A 24,595-nucleotide genomic window follows, 5' to 3' on the forward strand; every position below is an offset into this window, starting at 1 on the left:
TGTCTCTTCATGTAATCCCAGACACACTGATGATGTTGAAATCAGGGCTCTGTGGGACCATACCATCACCTCCAGTAAGTCTTGTTCTTCTTTACACTGAAGATAGTTCTTAATGACTATGGCTGTATGTTTGGGTTCGCTCACTTAGCATTTTGTAAATTGATGAAAACAAACTATCACCATTTATATTTCTGAAAGCATTCTTTTGTAATGGAAATTCTTGCAGTAAGCATTCCAAAGTGTATGACCTTTAGGTTACCTCACTCCTCTGAGCATCTGTGTTAGGGGAGGAAGCTGTAAAAGCCATTATCAGAAGTTTAATGGTTAAAACCCATTTGTTAGGATGATGTGTTGGGAAGGACAGATGGGTTCCTAGATAACTTTGTCACCTCTGAACCCCAGAAGGGTCTGGGGTCCTAAAACACAGACTCTTTGAAGTTGAGATAACACTGTCATGTTCTGGTATAAATACTGTGTGTAACTGTTGATCGGGGCTCTGCTTAACTGACTAACCTCAGTGACAGAGTCATTCAAACGCTGAATGCCTTTGAATAAAACTTATAAAGACAATGTCCGGATTTTTTCTTGTTATGAGTCAACTTCTACCCACTTTGATAAGAAAATTTCACAACAATTTTAGCGTCACGAACAGGATCTAACGTGCCAGAGGAGACCGCAGGAGGGGACACGGATGCCTGGCCAGCCTGAGAGTTGTCCTTAGTCCACCTCCATATTACGGGAAGGGAGTTCTGGTGCCCGCCTGCGGCTTCTGGCCGATTGGATCCGAACTATTTGTCTTCAAATATATCTGGGTGAGAAGTTGCTCTGTATGATATAATGTATATTATTATTTTTATTACACATTAACCATCATCTCCTAACTAATTAATTAGGTTCCAGAGTTGCGAGAGGGAGGACATCAGCTGAGGGCCCGGTCACCCTGTAAAGGTATACAGGGAGGTTCTCATTGGTAACAATGGGATAAAGCAGAACACAGGGTTTTGCGGGTGGTTTTTAGCAATTTACTACACCTCAAAAGGAGAAAAGCCAGACGGCAGACGTGCCGCTGAACGGGTGAAAAGGAAAAAAAAATTGTTCCGGAACCTTGAGGCATCAGGGGTGTCTCCTTCTTCATACTCTGATTTATAAAATAAGGAATAAGTGGGGATGATTGTGTTAAATGTGCTTTAATTTGGAAGATAACATTGGTTTTTCACAGTGTGGAAATTTGAGTGTATATAAGTTAAAAAAAGAAGTTAAAACTTTCCTGAAGGAAGTTTCGTTTGTCTTAAATATTGCGATCAGTCGGAAAAGAAGGTAAAAAGTGAAAAGGGACATTAGAGAGTCGAAAAGAAAGTTGTTTTAGAAAGGAGTATAGTGCATGTTGTGGAAGGAAGTGACAGGCAGGTGGACAACTGACTGACTGACTGATAATATTTCTTTGTGCAAAATCTGAACCTATACTAAACTTTTTCTTTTGCCTCTCTCACACACACATATATGGGATTTGAGTTCAACATCTGCGTTTTTGAGTCTGGAGTTTAGAAACCTGCCCTTCTCCATGGCTACTACACCAGAGACGCTTCTCCAGCACGGCCTGAAAGAGAGAGATCTGCCTTCCTGCCTGCCTGCTTGTTGCAAATCGCAGTGTGAGTTTCCACCAAAACAAAACTCAGAAGAAATCTGGCCCCACTGAGATGGACAACGATTCATGCTGTTTGCAAGAGCCAGAAGAGTGAATGCACTGGATTTATATTGAAAGCATCTTATGCGGGTAGAAGAGAAACAGGCCGGAGCAAAGTTTCTTCTTTCTCCCTCCTGGAGAAGTTAAAGTGGACAAAGAATGATTGAATGTCTCACCAACAGACCGGGGAAGGGCCTGGTTGTTTTTTGGACTGATAGAGGACTGTGTGTGTGACAGTCTGACTCTGGAGCGATTAAGAAACTGATGGGGGTAACGTACAAACACACACACATTTGCATAAATCTTTTCCTATTTTCTGCAACGAAGAACGCTTATTAACCGCTGCTCATGTGACACGCTTGCTTGACGTTGAGAGATATAGCGGTTTAAAATATTATTTTAGGGTTAGAAAAGTATCTTTAAAAGGGTGATAACTTAACTCATTTGATAGTTTCCAGTTAATTCTTTTAGAGAAACAAGTTCTCTTTCATCGTGGAATATTCAGGGTCAATTATTCTAGTTATTAAAAGTTATTAAAAAGCAGAGGAAGTTACAACATCTCCAAAACTCAGCAGTAACCATGTGTTTTCTATGTTATTCTCAGGACAGATCTCATGAAGGAGCATTTTTAAAACCCATTGCATGCGTAAAACCTGATGGGTCTCTTTCAGGTATTATTTTCTGTTGTCAGAGTTTGTATCCCATAAATCTAATGGGTAGAGACCTCATTAAAACAGGCTTAGTTCTACTGCAGATGGTCTTCATACAGTCTCTGACACAGTATTTCCAGTTTGGTGCAGTTTTTGTCCACAAGTGCTAACTGACGCTTATGGAAAGTACAAATTCATTGTTTTTCACAGCAGCTGCTGGGAAGAGGTTATATTAGGTTTTTTCTTCCCTCTTCTGATTCATGCAGCGTGTTGATTTACACTGTACCTTATATCAGGTCCTGACAAAAACTATGAAAGGCTTGGTTCTGCAGGTTCTTTTTTCTCCCTTTGGGGAAGGAAAGGAAACCTGATCAGTTCTGTGTTGCACAGAACTATTAAAACACTTGTTGTTTTCTAAGATATAACTAGCTAAAAACTTTTAAAACTTTTGAGAGTAATTGGTTTTGTTAAACACATTTTCCTTGGTAAAACAAACCTTTAAAATGAGAATGGAAAAGATTGGGTTATTTTTGAAGGTAAGAAATAATCTGATTGGACAGTGGTACCACACACAAATTAAACTAATCTCATGTTTCCTAAAAGACTCTGCATGAAAATGCCTTCAGAACCATGGAGTTATTTTCCACCACACTACCAAGTTTTTTAAGCATGCTTTTTCTTTATTTTAAAACAGATCTGGTTTTTGTTTTGTTCTTGGTTTTTTTAGCATAATGTTTGTCTGAAGCTTCTTATGAACTGTGTTAGGAGCAAATATGATCTGAGGTAAATTAGGAGCTGTGAACTAATCATTTTAAATCTGATTATTGTTCAAGCAGAAATAATATATTTAGCCAATCCTTCAATCTCTGCAGAAGGTTAACACCATTGTTCAATGCAGTAGTACTCAACTTGTGGTTCCTGGACTCCTGAAGCCTGTAAGCCATAGATTTTGGGTCCATAAAATTATAATATTTAATTAAAGGTAGACCGATTACTTATTAAAATGGATCTAAGCCAATGATGAGTTCCAGTCATTTGGTGGCTTTGAAATGCAATAATACTCAAGATTTCTACTCTGGGGAACATAGATTGGGGCTGAAGAGTTTTGTTTTGGAGCCAAGGTTAGGATTTTTATAACAGAATCAAGACAAGTAAAATCCTTCATTTTAGGAAAAGAAAAGAAATAAAGGCTCTCAACACTAAAGAGGATGGTCGGCTCAAACTCCAGTCTCCTTGTTTGATTTCTTAGGGTTTAAAGATTAAAAGAATACATAGGAGTACAAAGGTACACAAGGTGATTTGAGATTACTAAGAGATAAAATATTGGAACATTTATCAGCATTTGGATTATTAAAGAGGGGTTCTAGTAATTTTTCTAATGTTTCTCCCCAACTCTCAAAATTTAAATAGCCCAAATTAAAGAAAATGATGTTTGTTCTTTTTGAAACACTATGTGGGAAAAAGTCCAGTTTGGAGACAAGCTTCTTATCTTAATTTCTAATTAAGTCAAACACTGCAGTTTTGTTTAGTTTGGGTATACCATAAAAATGTCAATGCCAACTTTTCTAATTTCCCCTCTGGGATCAATAAAGTATCTTTGAATTTGAATTGAATTAAAATACTTCTTTGCATTTAACCTGAAATTCTGTAATACAGCTGTGATCAAATTGAGCCAAACAAAAAGAGAACTATAACAATAACTCTCACGATTGTAGTTACTATTATTATAGAGTTACAGTACAAAGAATTAGCAAAAGGTTTCAGCATCAGTGAATTTGGATTTATTTAAGAGAAAACTGTTGCTGTGCTTCTAAATAGTTTGTGCACTCATCTTAAAAAGGATCCTGAAGATTATCATAACAAAATTGATCAATTACAGCATTAAAAGATATGACTGAGAAAACATATTCTGAAAAGAGATTGTTAAAAATTTCTTTGAATTCTTGAAGCTTCAAATTTGGCCATTTGTCTGTCTTTGATGTTTGTCTTTGTGTTTGTTGGAATGAATGTTTGTTTATATGTTGCATGAAACAATAATCCATGTTTAGAATAATGTTTCTAAATCCCAGATTGATTAAACTTTGAGTTTTCAGGAGAGTTAAGAAGCAGCTTGTTTCTGAGGTAGATGCATGTTAACAGTTTTGTAGTTTAAGGTTCACTAATATGGGTTGGAATGAAGAAACTGTGGGTCAGCCCATAGACTGTCAATCAGAGGTTGGTTCTGCCTGACTCCGCCCACCTACCAGGTTGGTTCATGCCTTTGTTGTCATGGTAACGCTCAGCACCTCCCTTCCTGAGTTTTAACACTGTTTAAGAGACAATAGAATCAACATGTTTGTAGTGATTGTTGCCTTGAAAACATGTTTTTTTGGATGTAGCATGACTTTTAGATTTTTGTGTTTTACTATTAAAAGGTTAATGAAATAGTTTAAACTAGTTTGAAGAATTAGTTTTGCATACAGAATCATTGGTGATTTATTAGATTGAAAGTTTCCCTGGTACCATTAAGCTAACTGACAGTTCAAGATATGCAAAAAGCAAGGAATATATTTTTGATAAAGAATCAGAGTCATGACTTTATATTTGGTGGGAATTATTTATTAGATTCGAATTTGTAGGGTTTATGCATTTGAATTACATTAGATGTCCATTAATCTAAAACTCATCTTCATGCAAGACAAATCAGGATGATATGTGACTAATTTCTAAGTGAGACATTGATGAACTGAATAATTCAAGTTTGTGTTTAGTTGTTAATGGAACTGAATTGCAGTTAAAAACATCTGGATTTTCTTTATGTTGCTTTCGTAAAATTCATAGAGACACATAATTATGTCAGAATTAATTTCTTTGGTTCTAGGTTATGTGATCTTGGTTACTAGAACATTTTTGTTTAAACTTTTTGCTGGATTGTCGCATGGGTTGGACCCTGCGCCAGAAGAGGGGAATGTCAGAATAAAGTAACATGGGGTTCCAAAAGTTTTAGCACTCATGGGAAAAAGGGGTAGCTCATACCTCCAGTGAGGACTTAGTGACAATGCGAGAGAGACGTTGTACTTTGTTTATATAAATGGTGCATAGCTCCCTAAGACCACATTCTGAAAACCTCTCTGAAAGTATGCTGTTGATTCTTTTGTGAAATTTTACATCTCCACAGATTAGACAATTTTTGAAATTCTTTTTGGGTATTCTGAAACTATGAAATATTGACCTGTAATCAGACCTTCCTCAAACATCATGTCACATTTTTGAATTCAATTCAATTCAGTTTTATTTATATAGCGCAAATTCACAACACATGTTGTCTCAAGGCACTTCACAACAGTCAGGTTCATACACTCCAAGTAATCCTAACAAATGAACAGTGCAGTCGGAGTTAGCTTTTTATTCAAATTGGATAAAAAGTTTTTCTATCTAAGGAAACCCAGCAGATTGCATCCAGTCAGTGACTTGCAGCATTCCCTCCTCCCGGATGAGCATGAGCATATTTAGCTGATGGTCACTGCTAGTATATCAGGTGAAGTCAGAAGATTAATTCTTTTGATTTTGTTGGATGTTTTGATGAAGTTCATGTAGTTAAGCACTTAGGTTTGAGAATGGGACTTTGAATTGAAAATTAGCCAAGTGTTGTGAAGGCCCTGTTCTCACTTATATGAGATTGAGACCAAGGACACAGGCAAATCTCAGTCCTTTTGAAGTGCTGTGTGGCAGGTCTCCTAATTTGGACATGGGGATATTGCCAAGATCATTTTCTTCCACATCTTTGTGTGAAGATAGGATGTTGTTTTACTGTCAAAACCTGTCCACTGTGTTTTCTCAAGTTTCACAGACGGTGAAGGCTGCATTACCAGAAACAGCCACTTCCACCCTCCAGTCCTTTATTCCTGGCGACTGGATTCTGCTCAGAGAATTTAGGGAGAAAACACAGGAAGTCCAGGGCTGGAATGGCCCATATCAGATCCTACTAGACACCCAGGAAAGCTGCAGGAAAGCTCCAGCTCCTCCAGCGTCATCTGGCTTCCAGGACAAGTCATCTTCCAACTGGATCATCCACGGCCTGAAAGGTGTGAGGACAGCGGACCACCACAAGACAAAGAACTGTAAGCTGATCACTGGCGAGTGATTGAAGAGGTGGTTGAAGAACACTGTTCTTACAAGGGCACAATAATCCCTTGGGCAGTGCAACGATATTTCAGAATCTACTTAAGGCCTTCGCATTGCCTGAAAGTTAGAAATCATAAGGTCATTTGCCTCACTGCACACACACCACACTGAGAGACCCATAGGAAACATACAGGGAAGACCTCTACACATTGCACATAACCTTTCTCTGGATGATGGACTGGCAACGTCTGCAACAGAGAGACAGTCAAACATGCGCCATGATGCTTATTCTCCTTAATTTCTTAACATTTGGTGGCTACTAGGCGCTCCTTTGCCTGGACAGCAAGGGTCAGCCAAATTCTTTTCTACCACTTTGACAGCGAAACTGACTGAGAAGGAAATCTCGGATGTTTTTATCTAACTTTCATGTTTATTGCTTGATATCTATCATTATGGTATTATTACAAATTTGAATGTGTTCATTTCCACTGTTGTTTAGTTGGACTATGGAAGCTTAACTTCCAGCAGGTTAGAGTTCCTGTTTCTAAATATATTTCTAGAGGAGCTTCCTACAACCGCCCACCTGTACCAGACTGGTAACAGGGCAGCTTGAAGCCACTCAGGAGAGGCAGCAGAATTTTGTTTATGATTTGTTTCTTTGAAAAAAAAAAAATGTTTGCTTTCAGTACCACAAGAAAGGACATTCCACTTCAAGGTCACAATGCAGCTATATGGAAGATGGTCTGTTCTGATGCTAATGATTGGTATTGCAAGTCTTTTTATAACTTTTGTGTTCATTTGGGAAAAGGTACAGCAAAGACAATGTCTAGCTAATCTGAGGAATTATGCTAATAATACTCATCAGCGGATTCGAAGAGAGATTCATCACTTTCCTGACTACTATGATCATGCTGATAATGTCTGGTGGCAACAGATGCATCAAACTGTGAGGAAGATTAGAAATGACAGTTGCTATGTTTGTTGTTTGATTTCACGTGTTATTAATGATCAACCATTTTTAGTACCTGTTCCTATTGATACTACTTTCTTTCCAGATAGGCAACATAACCAGCTGGTGGAGGTCATTTTTCCTTGGGTGAGGAATTATAGTGTAAGGGAAAGCAGAAATGTTAGTAGATTTTCTAGTGAGACTAATTTAACATGTGCGTCTACGGGAACTCTTTATAGAATTTGGGGTAATAGAAATCCGATTAAAGGTCCAGATATTTGTATTACACAGGAGGAAAGTAGACCTTTTTCCTTGGGAAGACAGTAGGTTGCGAAGCTATTATATCTGTTTTATGTGCTTTAATCAACAGACATAAATTTGAGTCTTGTCCTATCAGAACTGATCCTTCTACTATTTCAGGATCTTTGGTCCCAGATCCCTTTGTGTTAACTCTTAATCTTACTGCTTTATCTGAGGAAGGTTTCACTGTTCTGACTACGGAACAGCAGGCTATTAGAACGATGGGTTTGCAAATAGGATGGCTTTGGATTATCTGTTAGCTGAGAGGGGTGTTGGTTTTGCAGAATTTTCCTTTAGTTGTGCTTATCTTGTAATCAGAAGAAAGGAGTGTGATGGAAATTCTTGCAGTAAGCATTCCAAAGTGTATGACCTTTAGGTTACCTCACTCCTCTGAGCATCTGTTAGGGGAGGAAGCTGTAAAAGCCATTTTCAGAAGTTTAATGGTTAAAACCCATTTGTGAGGATGTGTTGGGAAGGACAGATGGGTTCCTAGATAACTTTGTCACCTCTGAACCCCAGAAGGGTCTGGGGTCATAAAACACAGACTCTTTGAAGTTGAGATAACACTGTCATGTTCTGGTATAAATATTGTGTGTAACTGTTGATCGGGGCTCTGCTTAACTGACTAACCTCAGTGACAGAGTCATTCAAACGCTGAATACCTTTGAATAAAACTTATAAAGACAATGTCCGGATTTTCTCTTGTTATGAGTCAACTTCTACCCACTTTGATAAGAAAATTCCACAACACTTTATTCACAGCATTTTTTCCACACCTGCCTAAAACGTTTGCACAGTACTGTATTTCAATAACTGTTTATTTCAGTGGCATGATTTTACTTTTTAAAATATTTTATCAAGGTTTTCTTTCCATAAATGAAATTGGATTTATCATGAAAATCTGATGTCACAGGCAAAGCCTACCTATAACATTGTAATTCATATTGTTTTACTCAATAAATTATTGAAATTGTTTTATTGCACAGCACTACTTCATAATACCTCCAATATTTCGTGCTGTTTATGACAAACGTAGGATTGTACCAACTTGCGACTCTTGTGATAATAATGTGGAAATAAGGTTAAGATGGCAGAGAATTTACCTTGTTTGGTGTACGCTGCAAATGAAAAGATAAAAACGCACCCCCTAAAAATGTTACAGCTCCTTGCTTCACATTTTTAAACTCACATCTGAATGTTCTTGTAAAAACTGAATGAATCCGTGGGGAATGCCATTTGAGTTAGAAATTCTCAAGGACGTATGTCCTGCATGTTTTAGATGTTTCCCGCTCCAACCACAGCTCATTCAAATAGGTGAATCATCTGCTCAGCGTGCCGTTGAGTTCTGTAGGTCTTATGATGAATATTTAGTTTGATTCAGGTGTGTTGGACTTTCTCCACTGTATCTGTCTTGCTTCTTTAGAAAAAATAAGCCCAAGCCTGTTGTGCAACAGTAATAGTGCTCTCTGTGAAATGCCAGGACCACTGTGAGTTCCTCCAAACAGAAAATAGGAAGGACTCAACCTTGTATTTACCAGCATTATTGAATTTCGATCACGAAGAGGAAAATTTTCTCTAAAAACATGTATAATCTACTCCTGTAGAACATAGATTTGATCAGTACTCAGTTTTAAAGATCTATATAGTATTCTAAAAATAATTTGTTATATCACACACGAACAGCACAACTTAGTAATGAAAACAATATTGGTTTTCCTGCAGCCAATGCAAACATTTATTTTAAAAAAATAATAATAATTAGTGCAACCGATGGCCAATATTCCATGATGCTTGATCTGCTTTGAACCATTTCCCTAGTGTATGATACACCTGCGGACTAGTAGACTGCAGAGAGCTGATTGTGGCTCTAAAGATCAGGAGCCTCTAGCAAGCAGAGAGAAATACCCTTTACCACACATTTGTTTGGACTCACATGATGAACAACTGATAAATACATATTCAGCATAATTACAGGAGTGGATCCCAAAGCTCTGCAAAATGGTGCAGATGTCCAACTCAGAACAGACTTAGTTATTTATCACCATTAGTATTATTATTATTATTAGAGGAAAGAGCAAACAGAGTGTTTTGAGAAACCAAGTGCATTTTCTGGCCCCAGATGACGACTGGCTCATGAGCTGCTTTATGTTACCAAAGGCAATCCTGTTGCGACTGCATTTTGAGCTACATGATCTGCTGACCACACCAGGGTCCTGTCAACAGGCGCTTTTCAGGGGGAGCTGGCTGATTGACCGGGGCTGCAAACATTGAAGCCCAATCAATAAATCCTGAATTATGTTAAGAGGGAGCATTTTCACTCATTCGATGTGCAAATTATATCTGATGTACACATTTAACTGAATATCGTTTTGGTGAGGTGGCCTGATTCAACACATATGCGCACCTGGGGTCTTCATAGCATTACTAACTGGTGGTTCAGGTGAGTGACTTTCTGTTTTTTTGCTGCCTAAACAACACTAGGGCTGCAGCTATGATTATTATAATAACTAGTATTCTATCGTTTATTCTCATGAGTAATCAGATAAAAAAATTTAAAAAACAGGCACACTACAGATTTTTCGTTTAAGCTTATTTTATGAGTAATAAATACTTAAAAGTGGGAATCCAAGTGAGCAAATAATTGCATTCCTTTTTTAAAACAAAAATCATTTTATTGCCTTAAATGCAATAACACAGCATGTCTTTAGTGTACACATGAACATTTGTAGCAAAGGATGCATCTAAGGCTAAAACTAAAAGTTCTAATATCAACATGTCAAAAGCTCAGCCATTTCTGGTTGACCAAAAGAGTGCTAGCTGCGTCTGTAGTGAAAATGGTCACAAAAACAAAAAAGTGAACAAAGTGTCAATTGCATATTGCATTCTAGATTTTTAAAGATAAGAAAAAAAACCTAATGTTATTCAGATAAAATAGAACCCTTGTAATGTACTTAAGAGCTACACCGTTCTTGTTTTTTTAGTGCAAAAAAAAAAAAAAAAGGAAATAAAAAAGGATGCTTAACAGGAAATTTCTTACAGAATTTTAACCAGGTGAAGCTAAAACTATGCTACTTGAGGAGTTCTGGATAGAGTATATTTAATGACAAAGAAGACTTTTCATCTTAAATGCAAAATATAGACATTTTTGGTACAGTTTTGGATCAATTAATGCCCTCAGTGGGTTGTTCTTTCATTAAACGGCATGTTTTAGAGTCTGAATACTCCAGTTAATGATTTTTCGTTTGCTAAATTAGTTGACAATTATTTCAATGATCGATTAAACAGAGACTTAGAGACTAAGAGTAGTCTTCTAAGTACCTCTGTGTTAACAGCTGTTACGGTAATAGTTGCCTGAGCCTCATCCTTTCTTTCCCTGGTGAACTTCAGCATTCATGTACATCATTAGCATATGCAAGTGTAAATAATTACTGTAAAATATTAATGGATGAGATGAACAGTTTAAATTTGCACATGAAACACAACTACTTGTCTAGTTTGTATTTAACAGGCCTTCACCTGATTTAAAAGCATCTCCGACTATAACCCCTTTCAGATAGGCCTGCCACGATTTTGCTGGACAATAAATTTTCCCAGAAATTATTGCAATAAACATGGTCTCCAAAGGACAGTATTAACTAATATAATGATAACAACATAATAATCCAACTAGCTACACCTTCTCAAAGTTCAATAAACTATTTCCAAAGAACATTTAACAATGGAACTGGAAGACATTTTAAATATCCAAAATAAATAAACGACTAAAAACAATAAATAAAATGGATTATGAAGTCTCTGTTGCCCTTCAAAAAATATGAATCATTAGGCTCAAACAGGAAATCAGGCAAAACTGGCAGTTTTATAAATGAAAGTGCAAACTAACAACAAAAGTAGAGCAGATGCCTTAACAGGCCATATGTGAATCTGTAGCTACTTTAGTCTGGCAGATTAAACGCTCCAGTGATTGTGGACTGTCGGGAAGACCAAGACGGCCCCGATGTAGTTTTTTTTTCCTGCCTGGGAAAACTGCATTAGGTCATTTGTTTTAATGCATGTTAGTTGTATTGCCGCGTTTACTTGCTACTATTTTACAACAAATACGACATACCGGCTCACTCAGGTTAAGTGGTTCACCGCGGTCACTCAGTTTATATCCAGAGGGCTCCCACAATGCAGCGGTCGCGTTCGGCTTTAAAACCATTTCTATCTCTGGTTTTCCTAATGTCAACTAGCGTTTCTCTAGCTTGCTACTCCTCACGGGGCTCTCATGCTACACTCTGAGGAACGTAACCAGACCGGGTACCAAGTAGCCGACCAGGAGGTCACTCCTCCCCATGCCAAGGAAACGAGAAAGGGAGGGGTCACCCAGTCTCTTTAGCAGAAAGCGAGAGATACACAAGGAAAACAAACAAGCATGCAAACAGAAATTATCGAACTCATTTTAATTTATTATGCAATTAATTATCACCATGCGATTAACTGATTTACTGCTTATTACGACAGGCCTACTTTAAGATCATCCATTGAGCCGGTAAATCTACACACGCTCTTTATGCCTCGTGCTCAACTGAAAGGTCCTGACATGGAATGGAGGGTTGAAGTCAACCCACCGATATTACAACCCTGATCCACCTCGGGAGGTAATAATGTATTTGTAACCACAGAGGGGTAATACAGGACTCTGGAACAAATGTAGCTTAGGACATGAAACAAAGCAAAGACAGCAGCAGCACAAGCCTGTGGGGGTGCACAAGGCGGATTTCCCGCATGATCTTTCAGTGTTGAGAAATATGCTCATCAGCGGAATCTAATGCATATCATAACATCTTGAGGAGGAGACAACAACTTTGATTGTATTCAAAGCACCAAATGCATTCAAAAAGTCCAGATGAGGATGGGACACAGAGCTCCAAATCCTCCACATCACATTGCTCAGGTGAATGCTGGGATTTGTAAACCATCCTTTGGTTCTATAATTCCTGCTGCATGCTCTGAAAGAGAACATAGTCTATGATCTCAGCAGATCGACTTGTAAGGTGTGAAAGAACAAAGTGATCCATATATATTTTTATTTATTTAATTTAAAAAATTATTAATTCATAATTAAATTTTTTATTTTTTGAATTGAACTGAATAATGGGGGGATTTATGGTTGCATGTTTATTGCAAAAATATGAACTATGAAGGCAATTATCTCTTCTTCCTGCATGCAGGGTATATTTAAATGTATTGTCCAATTGAAATGGAGACATGGCAGGGTAGAGGACACTGGTATTCCCTGATTTTTGCTTGAATCCATATGTACACAGTGTCACTCATCTGAATGCCATTTTCTACATTTAGCAGATGCAACATGATTGGATAACATTTTCTCTTAGCTGTGTAGTAAGCCTACCTGTGGGGGATAGTTGCTCTCAGAAGACCACCTGGAGGATTGATCGTTAGGTTTATCCACCAAGATATTCCTGAGGAATGGAGAAAGGTTGGCTTTGTTTAACCTGGCTGAAAGGCGACCCATCAAAGTAGCAACAAAAAGAAGCTAGATAGACTACCAAAAATGTTTACAGATTGTAATTATATGAACAGCCGTAAGCCTACGGGAACAGCTTCCGGTGTCAGTGTAGATGAACCTAGATAGTTCAATTAGCAGTAGCTAGCATTATGATGAAGCTGTGAAGCAGCAACAGCTAAATGGTACACACACACAGTCACACTGTGCGCGACTTCCCCAACACTCAATGGATTTAGCGGCGCTGTCATGTTTAAAGCAATCCATGCAGTCTTATTTTGTTTCAAAACACTGGTAAACAGGCTCATTAGCATTGCTACCAGAGCACCGCTAAGTGATTAGCTAACAATAACAACACTTATCTGTATCATCGTCTGTCGTGCTAACGTTAACATTTGTTTTCCACCCATTACAGTACAGCAGGCTAATGCATGTTATGTGATACGGCATTTACAGCGGTTTAAAATGCACCATTTTGAAAAGGTAGTAACCTGCTTTGCTTTGTTTACGTTACGACTGCACCAACTCACACAGCACCTTGCGCGTTGACTAGTAACTGCCACTGAGGCTAAGCTACAAGTTTATAAGGAGCAGTTCAACGTCGTCTTAATAACTATGCATGTCACAAGCTACTGAGCCAGAAAGGCTTGAGGATATCTACAAAATTAGATATAACGTCCCTGTCTAAGCTAGCGCTCGCTGGGTTGGATCGCAGACAGGCCAGGCCAGTCCAGCCGGCTGGGCTATCTGGTGCTCCGAACAACAAGAAGAACCCCCCTTGTAGCCGTTAACAGTCATACATGCATGCAGATAGATAATGCACCCAATACTTACTCAGGTAAATATGTGGAGGAATATGAGCTCCATTTAAAAACGCTGAAAGTAAGGACTCTGCTCTCAGGAACGGCAGCCATCTTGTTAAAAAATAGCAGCTAACAGGAAGCTGGCTGGTTCCCATTAGACAGTTGTTCCAACTAGTTCCGCCTTCTCACACGAATAAAATGAGATCCGATTGGATGTTGTCTCCTTACGATATTTTGTAATATTTTATCGTCATTCTAATCGTATTTTTACTTAGGTAACACCAGCGCCATAAAAAGAGTTACGACACTCTTTGAACTCGCCAATAGGCGGTCACGTGGTTCATGTAGCTCTCAATAGTTCCAAACATCTCAGCGGTGTCAGTCAGTTTGAACGGCTTCAGGCGCGACTTAATGCAAAAATCGACATTTTTCACTCTTTCCTGCGACTTTCAGTAATTCATTAATAATGAACAGATTACTGGTTACTAAATCATAATTTGAAAATCCAAACAGAAGTAACAATACCTAATATAAGTGCTCTTTCTAATGTCCTCCGCATGCTAGCACATGCTAGCATGGGAATGCTATAACTGTATTCTGTGCCAGCAGTTAAGAGCTCTGATCAAACTTACCTTCAGATCTACATCCTATACTATGTGGAAAGATTTATTGCCTATGTAGTTCACAAACATATCCAAATATTACAGATGGAAAATGAGCAGAATTCAATTTTTTAATTATTTAATTTAAAAATCAAATAATTTTTAAACGAATGAGGAAAATGTATGAAAATGACTGAAGACCTGGGATGACTTCTTAATTTTTGTAGAAGACATAATTATTCTATTTTTTCCTCCCATGCGAAATGAGTACTTGTATCTATAACAGTTGATTGTGCCTGTAGTCTGACAACTTGGGATTGCTTGGGTTCCCTTGGATCTTGGCCCCTGGCTTTGGGCCCTGGTCTGCCGGCTGGGGGTTGCCGGGCACCGGCAGGGGGGTCTTAGCCGGCGTTGATTGGGATGTGGCCCCACTTTGATGGAGGGGCTGGCCGGCTGGACTGCTTGGTGGCCATGCGAGGGTGCCATGCGGAGGTACGGGTGGCCGGCGGGCTGGGGCGCCCCCGGGGTTTGGGGGTGGGGTTGGCGGGGTGCCCGGTAACTGGGGCCGCCATGGCCTTTTTTCTACTGCTTCCTTCTGTGGTCCTGGCCCGTGGTCGGGAGCTGGGCTGCGGTTGGCGGTCGGGTGGGTGGGGCGACAGAGCATGTCTTGTGACTGCACCGTGGCGGTTGGCGGGTTGTGCTTGGCCTGGAGCGGTTGGCCTGCATGGCCCAGGTCCCCGGCTAGTGCATGTATCCCTCTCGTGGACTGGTGGGCTGGGGCTGTCTGGGGGGGTTGGGCGTACTTGGAGGTGTGCTGCTCTGCTGGCTGTCTTGTCCGAGGGGGGATCGGGGCGGTGGGCTGGGGGGTGGCGTGGAGGGGCTGCGGCCTGTGGGGTGGAGGGGTTGTGTCCACTTCTAGGGAGTGGGGTCACTGGCATTTGGATCAGCTGGGCGGCGATGGTGGAGCTGAGCTGGATAGTGTTTCTTCCTGGGCGGTTGTTGCAGTGGCAGTGATGTAGTGTTTTTTGTTGCTGAGGGGAGCGGGGTGGGGGACACTGGCCCTGGGTGCCTGCCGCTGGCCGGGAACCTCTTAGTGGATGAGTTTGTCCCATTATGGTGCGGGGTCGGGGGTCCGGTTGTGGGTGCGGTGCTGGGTGGGGTGCTGGGTGGGGTCTGCCTTGTTGCGCCAGTGGGCGGGGGTGGCGTTGCGCGGGTCCTTTGCCTTGCGGTTGCGGCGTGCTGTGTGGTGGGGGAGCGGGGTGCGGCAGGGGTTCTTAGAGCGGGGCTGTGTGTGGAGCTTGCGCTGTGTGGGTGTGGCTTCATCGGCTTCTCGGCCACGGAGTTCACCTGTGGGGGCAGTGATTCGTGGAGTTTGGGTTCGGGGGCATGTGTTCAATATCGGTGTCGTTGTTGGGGGTGGCCCTGTGGGGAGGTTCTTGTTGGGGTTCACTGGGGGTGGGGGACTCATGGGGTTGGGATTGGAGCTCGTTGGGGGGTCGGGACTGCTCCGTCCTGGGCCTGCTCCGGTTGGCAGGTTGCTTTGGGCCATGTGGACCCCTCTTTTGTACATAGCCCCATCTCCGGAGGTGGATGGGGGTTGTTGGGGACTGGGATCTGGGCGGGGGCCGGGCGGGGCCGCCCGGGTCTGGGCGGTGCTGCCTGCCTGTTCGGGGCGGGGGGGTGGGAGCTGGGCCGGGGTCACCTGGGTCTGGGCAGTACCGGCGCTGTCTGCCTGCCTCTGCCCCAGGAGGGTAGGGTACATCAACCTTTCAGAGGCTATAGCTGCCCGGCTGTGTATATTGACCCTGTGGAGCTCCCGAAGGACAGTTCTGGTGGAAACAGGAGAGTTTAGGTGCACACATAATTCTGCCGTGATTTGGGCAGCCGTGGTTTTATGTTTTTTGGATACAATCCGGGTTAGCACCCGAACATCCCTTTCAGACAGCTTCCTCTTGCGTCCACAGTTAATCCTGTTGGATGTGGTTTGTCATTCTTGGTGGTATGCTGACATTACCCTGGATACCGTGGCTCTTGATACATCACAAAGACTTGCTGTCTTGGTCACAGACGTGCCAGCAAGACGTGCACCAACAATTTGTCCTCTTTTGAACTCTGGTATGAACACAAGGCCTGGAAACCTGATGAGTGCCTCCCTACAGACCAAAACAAGCATCAGGTCTTACTGGCACCGAGGATGCAGATTCCCATCGTGGTGGATGAGGCGGTTGCACCACGCCCCGGCCGCAGGCTGTAAACACTGCTCCGGGTATGAATGCATGTGCTGATCCTCTGGCACACAGTGTTTACCAAGCACAGGCCAGTCATGTGTTACAGCCTCACTAGGCAACTTCTTACTGTGGTTTTCATTGCTGCTTTTAAAAAAAATACTTTCTCAGGGGATGTTCTGTTCTGTTCCAAACATCCAGGGGTTTGTTGTTGATTAACGTGATGTTTGGTGACTTTTATTAGCACAAAATAGAACTGATACATACATAACAACTGCAAAATGTTGGATAAACTGTTTCTAGATACAGTAGAGTGCTGTACCTATCTAGCCAATTTTTATCTGCCCCGACTCAAAACACAAACATTTACACAGAACCTTTAAAAGCCTAAAGTAGCAATGTTATTTCTTTATTAGCCTATTAAGACTAAAAGTCCATATATACGGTCAGACTCAATAAATTAGAATCTGTACCGATGAGGCTTGTTTGTCAGATTTAAAATATTTTAACAACCTTTAAACAGGTATTAAACACTTCTCATTAAGCTCACATTTTTGTATTAAAATGTTTTTTATTGGTTTGATGTAATATTTTAATGTTGTCGTTAGCTGTAAGTGGTAAACGCTTGAAAGCATCAGTCTGTGTAATTAATCTTCATAATGTGTTTCACTTAGTGAACTTAGTAACCAAAATAAACTTTTTGATTTTCTATTGTATTGAATATGACTGCACATACAGGGGTTGGACAATGAAACTGAAACACCTGGTTTTAGACCACAATAATTTATTAGTATGGTGTAGGGCCTCCTTTTGCGACCAATACAGCGTCAATTTGTCTTGGGAATGACATATACAAGTCCTGCACAGTGGTCAGAGGGATTTTTAGTCATTCTTCTTGCAGGATAGTGGCCAGGTCACTACGTGATACTGGTGGAGGAAAACGTTTCCTGACTCGCTCCTCCAAAACACCCCAAAGTGGCTCAATAATATTTAGATCTGGTGACTGTGCAGGCCATGGGAGATGTTCAACTTCATTTTCATGTTCATCAAACCAATCTTTCACCAGAAGATTGGCCATAATGCGCCGTCCACACTTATGCATTTTAACCCTTTTATTATTGGTATTTTAAAGGTATGTGTTTGATTCTGATGATAAGCTATATGATTCTTTTGTTAGCTTTAACTGCTAACAGCTAAGAACACGTGCTTGCCTACTAAAGATCATTTACCCAAAAAGATTGTTAGTTTTCAATCCAGTAAGATAATATTTCCTTAAATATTATTTTACTAAACTTGATAACTAAGTAACACAATTAAACCCATTTCTCAATGATATGGTTCTTTTCAAAATACTATTTCGTTAAATATTATTTTAATAAATAAAGGCAGCAAATTTAACACCGTTGAGAATTGGTCATCCAGAAGGTTGGTTTTATTCAGCAAATCATTCTTTAAAATATTATTTTATTAAAATAATATATTATCTGATCTTGCTGTATGCTGATTATTGCCTAAGTTAGTTCCTAGACTAACTTAACTTCATTTCCAGATTCTTCAAGATAATCCTTGGTTCTCAAACATAAACATTGCATGGTAATGTTGCATCACTCTTTTGGTCATGGTTTTCATCCATCTTTGATCAGCTTGTTTATATTGTACATAGCCCATTGGTCTTCCCTATTCTTTAAATCTGCTTGGTAGTTTAGTTGGGTTGTTTTAGCATAGTAAAGAGTTTGTTGACTGAAATATGTTTTACTTGAGTTGACTTATTTTTGTTAATAAACTCTTGCATTTTAAGAAATTGTGTGAATTCATTCCATGTGTGTGCAGAGTTTTGCTGTCCAATAATGTCAGAGATTGGCTCATCCCTTTAAATTTTTTCCTAATGCCACCGCCTTATTGGGCGGGTATTCACAGGACAACCTTTGACAGACCGAAATATTATTTTATGAAATATAAAAATATTAATATTAAATAATATATTCATTTTCATAATTGCAACAAAATTATGTTTTATATTACTATGGTATAAATGGGAAAACCAGCTATGAATAATATTAATAAAGGTTATTCCTAAGAACCCCCCTGATGAGGTGTCATTTAAAGGCACCTTACAAATTTAGATCAGTTAACCCCCTAGGCACTGGGTCGATCTTTGGATCACCTGCAACTGGGTACCCACCCCCCGAAACAATCATTCAACCCTGTATGTATGCATTAAACCTATATATGACCAGGCAATCTCCTTCCAGCTGTCACGTGGTTCCGAGGTCAGTTGCTCTCTCTGTGATCCAGACTGGGTTCACACCCTGGCTGAAGAGAGGAGGTGAAAGGTCAGGACATGGTTCTTCCTGTCGGCAGCTCATGGGGAGTTAAACCCATGAACTCAGTGGGTGATGATCTGATGTAAAACATCACCAAGGGCAGCACATCCAGACACTTAATTTTTGTTTCAGCACAAACTTTAGCCGATTGTTTCTTTGATTGTATGAGTATCTCTCTCAGCCGACCTGGTGAAAGTGTCAAGCACATCTCTACATCCTTTCACTCTGTTGTCAGAACCCATAAAATCAATAACAGTTTCCTTTCAGGCGTGTTGGGAACAGGAAATGCTCCAATACCTGTTTTCATGAAAATCTTATATGTAGATAATATAACAGAGTCATCTTCTCACCTTTAACCAAAAATCATATTTATATTGTGACCCAATTAGTTGCTACTTTATTGTCTGTTAACTAGTAGCCAATGTTAGATATGTTCAAACTATTATTTTCCATAATAATGTTTGTTCCATAATAATTTTTTTCCATAATAAATTTTGAAACCCCAGAACAAAGTATTCGCATCATTTACCATAAAGGTGTTCTGTGTTTTGGACAACCTACTTTTCAAGCACATTCATAATTTGATTATATCTACCTAAATTAGACCTTTAGGGTCCTTCCCCGTAACCTCTACCCCCAATACTAGATAAAAGTAATTTGCATATTCTGTACAATCTTAATCATACCATTATTTAGTTATTCATTCCTGTCAAACATTTGATCACTATAACCAGTCATTTTTCCCCAATATATCCATTTCCATTTTTCCATCCTATGATTATTATTATTTATTTTTGTTTTCTCTGAAGTCTAAAGGTTAGTCAGACAAACATTTGAGACAAACATTAAAACAGAAATTTAGACAAACAACACATGCAGGCTTCAGCCTCCCCTCTTAAGGAAGTTTGGGAGGCCAAATCTTTTACCATCAAATTATTCAACCAGAACCCTATGGCAGAATGAAAGGTTCTCTTTGGTTCTGTTCCCATCCCAAAGAGAATTTAGATCCAGTTTTACCTCAAGAAAATTCATAAGCAATTTAAGTTTTCAGCCTCTGAAACTCAGTCAGTCAGTCATTTTCTACCACTTATTCCATAGTGGGTCACAGGGGAGCTGGTGCCTATCTCCAGCAGTCTATGGGCAAGAGGCAGGGTACACCCTGGACAGGTTGCCAGTCCATCACAGGACAACACACATACAACCATACACACACTCATACACCTAAGGGCAATTTAGAGTTACCAATTAACCTAACAGGCATGTTTTTGGACTGTGGGAGGAAGCTGGAGTACCCAGTGAGAACATGCAAACTCCATGCAGAAAGACCCCAGGCCAGGAATTGCACCCAGAACCTTCTTGCTGCAAGGCAACAGTGCTACCAACTGCACCACCATGCAGCCACAGCTTACATTGTTCATAAGTCAATTTGGAGGAAAACAAATTGTATTGTGACATGATTCTACTTCCGGTTTTGTGTGTTGCCGGTAAAAATGTAGCTGTAAATATGGAAGTAATGAGTTGGCCTCTGAAACTAAAACCCAGAAAATTGTTCCAACTTGCGAGCATCTGAACACATATAGTGAACACCGACATTAGAGAAAAACAAAACCTGCTGCTCCAAAACGTTCATTAGTTGTCTGAACACAACTATGAATCAAAACCCAAAACAAATAATGAGCTCACAGAAACTAAAACACACAATTGAACCTTTCACTCATGTGGCCCACATCATTCATCATTCATACCTTGGGCCTTCATTCATTCCTGTCACACTCTTCTCAACCACACGTTTTCAACCCTCAAACACAATCTTTGGATTCCTATTGTTTCTGAACCCCAGAGATCTTATGTTCTAAGTAATAATGTGTCAATGAACCCATTTGTCAGGCTGGTCTCAGCCACCTTTTCAGGCCTTCTTCACCTAGGAGAAAAATATATGTTTAGGGCTATCTCTCACATCATCTGGCAATATAGTGGGATGACTCTTCATCAACCTTTCAAGAGAAATCATGAGTATTGGGACGGACAATGCCTGCAAATAAACAGTTTGATCATACAGTTATCCCAGTACAACAAATTAACACAAACAAGAAATCACAGACTTGGGTGGCGAAATCAGCATTTTTCATTCATTGCCATCTTCATTTCACAACACATAATCATATTTGTACACTGTTATTTTCATTATTATTTTATACAAAGAAGACAAAAATAAACCATTCCAGTCTTGCTGTGTGCCAGCTTATTAAGGAGTAAAAGAAGATAAAAAGCAAATAGATTCATTATAAACAGAATCATTTCGTTCAGAAAAAGGAAAGGATAGCCTACGTTTGTAGCACCTGGTGGTCTGACACAAAGACTTTGGATACTTTGCCTCTTGTCACCATTTTGCGCTATCAAGTAGTGAAAGTTGGAAAATTAATTTGTACTTCTCCCTACTACAATAAACCTATTTATGCATAAAAAAAGACTGTGCCATCTAAACATTATTAGTTGAGTTTTTAGTCTAACTTTCCATTCATTTTCTTATCCATCATTCTATTCTTCCCTCTGTTGTTTGATTTTCTGTATCTTTGTAATGTTTTTCTGTATGTACAGCGCCTTGAGTGCCTTGTTGCTGAAATGCACTATATAAATAAACTTGACTTGATATAAATCGGTATCTATAATCCGCCAGGGATTTTATTGTTTTTCATTCCATCAATTAAATCAACTCTATCATTTAATGCAGCTGCTACGTTTGGTGAAAACCAAGTTTTTAAATATAGGACATTAATTTTAATCTTGTCAGAAGGCGATGGTAGATTCATTCTTTTCAAATTATATAAAGTTAATAGCCTTTTTCCTCCTGCTGTAAGTCTTAAATGAGTGAAAGTTTTTCCAAGTTTAATTTGTTAAATAGTTTTTGAAAAAATCATCTTTTGGAGTAGGATAAATCTGAGTCTAACTGGTTGAGCTAAAATCCTAAATTTAATATTGTTTGGAAGCCTGTTGCCTTAAAATTGTCACATTATCATTCTGAGAATGTTTTTCATGCTCATAACAGAGTTTTCACACAAGTGGTGCTGCCAATCCTAAACACGCTGATGTTATTTATGGCCATGGTACAGAAACTAATCTTAATCCCATCAAACTTTGAAATACTCAATATTTAGAAATACTTAATCCAATTTATTTCACAATATGGCCTGAGAAATACTGATCAGTTATCTTTTTGTGTTTTACACCAAGAATTAGGAAATATTTGACATTTTGCATTTCAGTTTAAAGCTTCATCAGCTTGTAATACCTTGTCTCACTTACTTAGCTTACTTAGCGTATCACTGCTATTCATATTTCTAAGTTACCTTTACTTTATTGTAAAACATCTGGCTCTTTCTTTCAGTAAGTCCAAAGGATCATTTATTCTGGACTTAATCCTCACAGAGATATGAACATGAACTCTGCATCTGTATGTGTTGTCTTATTTTGTGTCCAACTGCTACTTTTGGTGAAAACCAAGTTTTTAAATATAGGACATTAATTTTAATCTTGTCAGAAGGCGATGGTAGATTCATTCTTTTCAAATTATATAAATTTAATAGCCTTTTTCCTCCTGCTGTAAGTCTTAAATGAGTGAAAGTTTTTCCAAGTTTAATTTGTTATATAGTTTTTGAAAAAATCATCTTTTGGAGTAGGATGTTAAGTGTGTCTGCCATGCAGCTGCTATGCTGGTGTTTGTGAGAGTGTGTGTTTGTGTGTCCTTGAGGATGTTGTGGGTGTTTCTGTGTGATTTTTTCTTATTTGTTTGCTTCGTATTACTGTTGTTTATCTCCCTGTTCTGCAAGGACCCTCTCAAAAATGAGATGGTACAACTCAAAGGGTTACCCTTGAAATAATCAGTTGTCAGTGCTGCCAATTATACCTTTTATTTCTTTCCATACACAATATGTGCCATCCAAGATGTTAATAAGACCTGTCACTACTGGCATGGTGTCATGATAGTTAGGCTTAAATACAGGTCCTTCTCAAAATATTAGCATATTGTGATAAAGTTCATTATTTTCCATAATGTCATGATGAAAATTTAACATTCATATATTTTAGATTCATTGCACACTAACTGAAATATTTCAGGTCTTTTATTGTCTTAATACGGATGATTTTGGCATACAGCTCATGAAAACCCAAAATTCCTATCTCACAAAATTAGCATATCATTAAAAGGGTCTCTAAACGAGCTATGAACCTAATCATCTGAATCAACGAGTTAACTCTAAACACCTGCAAAAGATTCCTGAGGCCTTTAAAACTCCCAGCCTGGTTCATCACTCAAAACCCCAATCATGGGTAAGACTGCCGACCTGACTGCTGTCCAGAAGGCCACTATTGACACCCTCAAGCAAGAGGGTAAGACACAGAAAGATATTTCTGAACGAATAGGCTGTTCCCAGAGTGCTGTATCAAGGCACCTCAGTGGGAAGTCTGTGGGAAGGAAAAAGTGTGGCAGAAAACGCTGCACAACGAGAAGAGGTGACCAGACCCTGAGGAAGATTGTGGAGAAGGGCCGATTCCAGACCTTGGGGGACCTGCGGAAGCAGTGGACTGAGTCTGGAGTAGAAACATCCAGAGCCACCGTGCACAGGCGTGTGCAGGAAATGGGCTACAGGTGCCGCATTCCCCAGTCCTGGGCTACAGAGAAGCAGCACTGGACTGTTGCTCAGTGGTCCAAAGTACTTTTTTCGGTTGAAAGCAAATTCTGCATGTCATTCGGAAATCAAGGTGCCAGAGTCTGGAGGAAGACTGGGGAGAAGGAAATGCCAAAATGCCAGAAGTCCAGTGTCAAGTACCCACAGTCAGTGATGGTCTGGGGTGCCGTGTCAGCTGCTGGTGTTGGTCCACTGTGTTTTATCAAGTGCAGGGTCAATGCAGCTAGCTATCAGGAGGTTTTGGAGCACTTCATGCTTCCATCTGCTGAAAAGCTTTATGGAGATGAAGATTTCATTTTTCAGCACGACTTGGCACCTGCTCACAGTGCCAAAACCACTGGTAAATGGTTTACTGACCATGGTATCACTGTGCTCAATTGGCCTGCCAACTCTCCTGACCTGAACCCCATAGAGAATCTGTGGGATATTGTGAAGAGAACGTTGAGAGACTCAAGACCCAACACTCTGGATGAGCTAAAGGCCGCTATCGAAGCATCCTGGGCCTCCATAAGACCTCAGCAGTGCCACAGGCTGATTGCCTCCATGCCACGCCGCATTGAAGCAGTCATTTCTGCCAAAGGATTCCCGACCAAGTATTGAGTGCATAACTGTACATGATTATTTGAAGGTTGACGTTTTTTGTATTAAAAACACTTTTCTTTTATTGGTCGGATGAAATATGCTAATTTTGTGAGATAGGAATTTTGGGTTTTCATGAGCTGTATGCCAAAATCATCTGTATTAAGACAATAAAAGA

The 24,595-nt window shown here is 39.7% G+C and overlaps 1 protein-coding gene across 3 annotated transcripts in view; it reads right to left on the reverse strand.

The window, feature by feature from the left end:
* The window catches only part of mkln1 (muskelin 1, intracellular mediator containing kelch motifs), a 48,127-nt gene extending 33,805 nt beyond the window's left edge, over nucleotides 1-14,322 (reverse strand). For 2 of the 3 annotated variants that reach the window (XM_047389870.1, XM_047389869.1), the window contains exons 1-2: nucleotides 14,031-14,322; nucleotides 13,083-13,152 (exon numbers count right to left, since the gene is read on the reverse strand). In XM_047389870.1, the coding sequence (XP_047245826.1) occupies nucleotides 13,083-13,152; nucleotides 14,031-14,110 (150 nt within the window). In that variant the 5' untranslated portion in view covers nucleotides 14,111-14,322. Of the gene's footprint in view, nucleotides 1-13,082; nucleotides 13,153-13,687; nucleotides 13,893-14,030 lie in introns of those variants that run through there. The other variant, XM_047389871.1, reaches the window with a different exon arrangement.
* Nucleotides 14,323-24,595: the final 10,273 nt, after the last annotated feature.

The sequence above is a fragment of the Girardinichthys multiradiatus genome, chromosome 17, assembly GCF_021462225.1.
Source record: "Girardinichthys multiradiatus isolate DD_20200921_A chromosome 17, DD_fGirMul_XY1, whole genome shotgun sequence".
NCBI lineage: Eukaryota > Metazoa > Chordata > Actinopteri > Cyprinodontiformes > Goodeidae > Girardinichthys > Girardinichthys multiradiatus.